At 39.8% G+C, this 4,528-nt stretch overlaps 1 protein-coding gene across 4 annotated transcripts in view; it reads right to left on the bottom strand.

The window, feature by feature from the left end:
• Positions 1-319: 319 nt before the first annotated feature.
• The window catches only part of ebf1a (EBF transcription factor 1a), a 66,228-nt gene continuing 62,019 nt past the window's right edge, over positions 320-4,528 (bottom strand). For all 4 annotated transcript variants that reach the window (XM_019884302.1, XM_019884300.1, XM_019884303.1 and 1 more), the window contains one exon: positions 320-2,587. Coding sequence is in view for 2 of the 4 variants with exons in the window: in XM_019884303.1 (XP_019739862.1) it covers positions 2,556-2,587 (32 nt within the window). In the remaining 2 variants the exon portion in view is untranslated. The remainder of the gene's footprint in view (positions 2,588-4,528) is intronic.

Below are 4,528 nucleotides of genomic sequence, written 5' to 3'. Positions count from 1 at the left end.
CGTGCTATCCACAAGACCGCCAAGGTTCAAATCTATTCTTGCAATTTCAATGCATACACTTTCCATGTCGTGTTGTCATCTGTTCAAGTCAAATTACTGGAGGGAGGGGGCGGTGGGGAAGGAATAAACCTTGAGAAAGGAACATAGACGGAGGAATTCCCCTTCCAGGATGACCAGACTGCAATTCATGCAGCCTGGGAAACTTTTATTACATCGTATGATGCTGTACGATGTTCGTTTCAACAGCATGTCCATTCTGTTTCAATTTTTTTTTTTTTAATGTAGCTCTTGATTAATCATAATAAACATGAGGACCAAGTCACAGACAAGAGGTAACTTTAATTCAACATTGTGAAGAGTCCAAAAGTTATCTTACAGCTCATCAAAAACAATAACAATCTATACAGTAGACTTTTTTTTCTTCTCTTAGAGCTTTTGAGTGTATTTGCAGTCCAAGACAAAAAAACAAAACAAAACAAAAAAAAACAGAAGAAAAAAATAGACACTGGCTATTTGGTTTGCATCTGTCATTTTCGTTGTACAAAACGTTACCAATAATCATAATGGGATGGAGCTAAGTTTCCAAAGAAGCCATTCATTTGTGTATAACAATAGACCTCTGTGGTGTGTTTGTGAAACAGATATGGCGCGGCCCCTCGCAGAGAACAACAATCCAAGTGCCTGAAAACACTCGTCTGTCAGCGGGCTTCTCTCTCTTCAAATACTCCTGAACAAAACCAGAAAAGCAGAAAGAAAAGCCCCATTCTCTGTCACTCTGTCTGTCCAGCAACAGCTTAAACACGCACGCACACACACTAATCATTAAAAAAAAAAAAAAAAAAAGACAACAGATATGAGCTCCTGCTTAGCTTGTAATGAAGCCATGTAAGTTGTGGAGTGGACATGTGGTGTTCATGACACAGGCATTGGCTACTCAGGTCTGGACTGCGATTCCATCCGTGTGATAAGATTGTGCTGTGGCAGCGCGTCACTGTGCTACGTACAATTAAACAGCCCAATAAGGTCAAAGAATTTCTCGAAGCAAGACAAGACGTGCCGTCGCTGTTGTCGTTTCCAATGTTTTTGAATTATGGCTCTTTGTGTTCTCGTGTATGTTTGTGCTTTGTCCACCAAGTTCCCACGAATTCCTCTGTGGCAAAGAGACAATTGCGGCGAGGCTAGAAAACTGTACACGTGATTGAATGAAGAATGGGATTGCATTGTTAAGGCATCTAGACTGCTGGTAAAGATTACAGGGATAGAAAACAAGAGTGTAGAGATACCGTATGTAAGCGGGAATAAATAACATGGGGAAAGGAAGGAGAATGTGTGCGCACACGCACACAAGGACAGTGCCACTCAAGAGAAGAGCCCATGCATATTAACAGCATCAATCTGGAAAAAAAAAGGAAACAAAAAAGATATAGCTTTACAGTATATATTAATGTGTGTATATATATTCTTCAAAAAAATCTACTTCAAACAAATACTCTGTATAAGATGCTACCTTTTGCCATACAATAAACATTTTCATGAGGAAACAAACAAAAGCCAAAAACAAAACCAAACAAAAAAAAAAAACAACAACAGACACATTTTATTAACTTATACAAAAATAGACAATGGCGTGTTGGTGAGTCCCATACAAAACCATAAAAAGGAAAAAAAAAGTCACATTTAAATAGTGAGAGACGACAGTGAATCGTAACAAAACATGGTGAAGTATGTTCACAACACAACGAAACAAAGGTGATGTACAAATACAAGGGATAAATACAGTATTTATAAGATATCTTACACAAACCCCTTTTTTGTATCCAAATCCTTGTTGTATCTCTAAATCTTCTGTACTGAGAAGCTGCCTTAAGACGTTTTTTTTTTAAACCAGAGCTACTGCAAAAAAAATAAAAAAGAAAAAAAAAGCCAAATGAAACTAACCACCCCTCCACAAAAAGAATCACCTTTTTTTTATATACAAAAATATATCAAACATTTATTCTACTGTAATATTTGCTTGACTCCTTCAGTACAGTGCTGGCTGGACACACTCGTCATCGGACTTTTCAAGTTTTTACAAACCCTTTTTGGCTAAAGAATCACATCGTATTTTTTCAACTCCTGTGACAAGCTCCACGGTCACAGTTTTAGTAGAATTCAGACAGCATAAATAGAATCGGATCACTGTGTTATGCTCTTTTTCATTTTGTTTTATTCGTGTGTGTGTGTGTGTGTGTGTGTGTGTGTGTGTGTGTGTGTGTGTGTGTGTGTGTGTTTCTACCAAGCAAGCTTCACACTCGACTGTTGTTTGTGCACATTACAGTTGGCTTCTCCAGTAATCAAATAAGCAAAGATACATCTCATGAATACGAATCCCCAAGCGACACCAATTCAACCAAAAGAGAAATGACATGGCAAAGGTTGTTCCGTCTTCTAAATCCCAGTGGAGTGGAAAGGCCTGAGTTTTGAACAGAGTTCTTCTCGTCATTTCAGCTGCGGAGTCCAACCAACACGCACTCGTGTCTTGTTCCGCTCAACATTCTTCTTTTCCAGATCGTCTACATGGGTGGAACAATCATCCCCGGAATTGCTGCTTGTGGGAAAAGAGGGGGAGGAAAGTGGGAGAAAGCGAGGCAGTGGGGTGGGGGTGGGGTTGGGGGGGGGCAAAGAAAAAGGGAGCGAGAGGTCAGTCATGTGATAGCTGGGTTTCATCTGTCATCACAACAGTGCCATAACCCAAATGTGCTGCAGCAAGGACACGTCTCCCCCCCCTCATTATCTCTTCAAATCAAAACATTTCCCCCGCTAACTCGCCACACACGGACCCCATCATTCCAGTTTGGCACTGGCTTCTCCCCGAATAGTTTCATGCGAGCACCGCCACGGCTAATTGCTAGCAGCTACACTAAAGTGTGTGAACAAATGCAACATGGCTGACGGGAGTGATGAGATTATGTTTGACTCATGGAAATGGATCGTGAGCCTTTTCGTGCACTCAACCTTGGAGTGTATCATCACACTTGCATTTGGTGCACTTGCACGGCCAATAAAGAGAGAATGATATCACAAATGGCGTGACAAATTTAATACTGTGTGTGTGTGTGTGTGTGTGTGTGTGTGTGGGAGGGGGGTGGGTGTACTTAACTGAACAACATGTTGACAATTGTGGTTGGAGTTTGCACTACATCCCACCGAGAGTTCTTTCTAATATTTATGCAACCTTATTAAATTACACAAGAGTTCAAATATACTGTATTACACAACTCTCTTTATGAGGCAGCACATCTAAATCTTTGGAGAAAAAAAAAATCAATAATGACTAATGCAGGGCTCCAGACGCCCACGAAATGGTGGCATTTTGCTCCTAAAATTTGAGACCGTGCGACTAAATTCCGCATCAACTCGCACGTGTGACCAGTAAATTTGATGTTTGTTTTTAAAATCTAGAAAAGTTTTTGTTGCCGACAAACTTCTTGACACTTGCGCTCATTGATCAGTAATACAGTGAAAATGAATGGAAATGTGAATATTTACCTCGCAAGTCGATTTGTGATTCGTGTGCACTCCGAAGTTTTCCGCTTGTGCCCCTGAAATTTCACCTAAAATTATTCGGGATCCCTATACTAATGCATACATGAATGCTGAAACTTGAACTGCCTTTTATGCCAATGGCACCTCATGTGAATGGCTTGAAATTTGGAAAAATATCTTTTGAAAGTCAAACAAAGACTTGAACTGAAGGTTGAGCAGTCGTTGTGCGCAAAGTCAGGATAGATTTAAAAAATCATCAGCTCAGTGAGCATGAGACCAGGGCTGGGAAAGGTCATCCCCACAAGGGATGATTTCAGGTTCTGTGAAGCTTTCTGAGTGCCATACTACATTGATGAAAACTCATTCAACACGTATAATATTAATATGTTCCTGAAAAAAACATTGCCTGTAAAATTATTTATGACGGACACAGTTTGAGTTTGGAATTACAGGAATTCACGCGATATGGAAGTTGAACATCTTGAGCTTCATGCAACATATTGTGTTTGCATTTGGAGGTTGCCATGTAGTTTACAATATAATAAAGGTATCCATGTGCAACTTATTGTTTCCTTTTCCATTATATTTTTTAAATAAATAAATGCATCATTGTGAGGCATGTGGCAAATTTATTTCAAGTTACCAAATCTTGTCTCTTGTCCTATAAAGTTTTCGATGAATACATGACCGACTGAGCATTCTTATCTTTGTAAAGGCAGATTCTTTTTCTTACTGCTCTCGTACTGCAGCTCTACCCAATCTGGTCCATCTATCCAGTCATGCTTCACTCCTTAAACCATTCCCTGCCTCCAGTTTTACACATAAACCATCACATGGAGGAATTTTTCATATAAGATATTGGCTTCCTATTGATTCTTCTCTCTCTTTTCACTCCACTAATTCCCAGGTTATTTCCTAAATGCGTTCGTCTTGTTGGGATTAACTGAATGGTACGTGTGTGTGTGTGTGTGTGTGTGTGTGTGTGTGTGTGTGTGTGTGT

The sequence above is a fragment of the Hippocampus comes genome, unplaced genomic scaffold (assembly GCF_001891065.2).
Source record: "Hippocampus comes isolate QL1 unplaced genomic scaffold, H_comes_QL1_v1.1 scaffold156, whole genome shotgun sequence".
NCBI classification, from domain to species: domain Eukaryota; kingdom Metazoa; phylum Chordata; class Actinopteri; order Syngnathiformes; family Syngnathidae; genus Hippocampus; species Hippocampus comes.
Note: the sequence above shows the minus strand (reverse complement) of the source record. Positions and strands in the feature narration are given on the sequence as shown.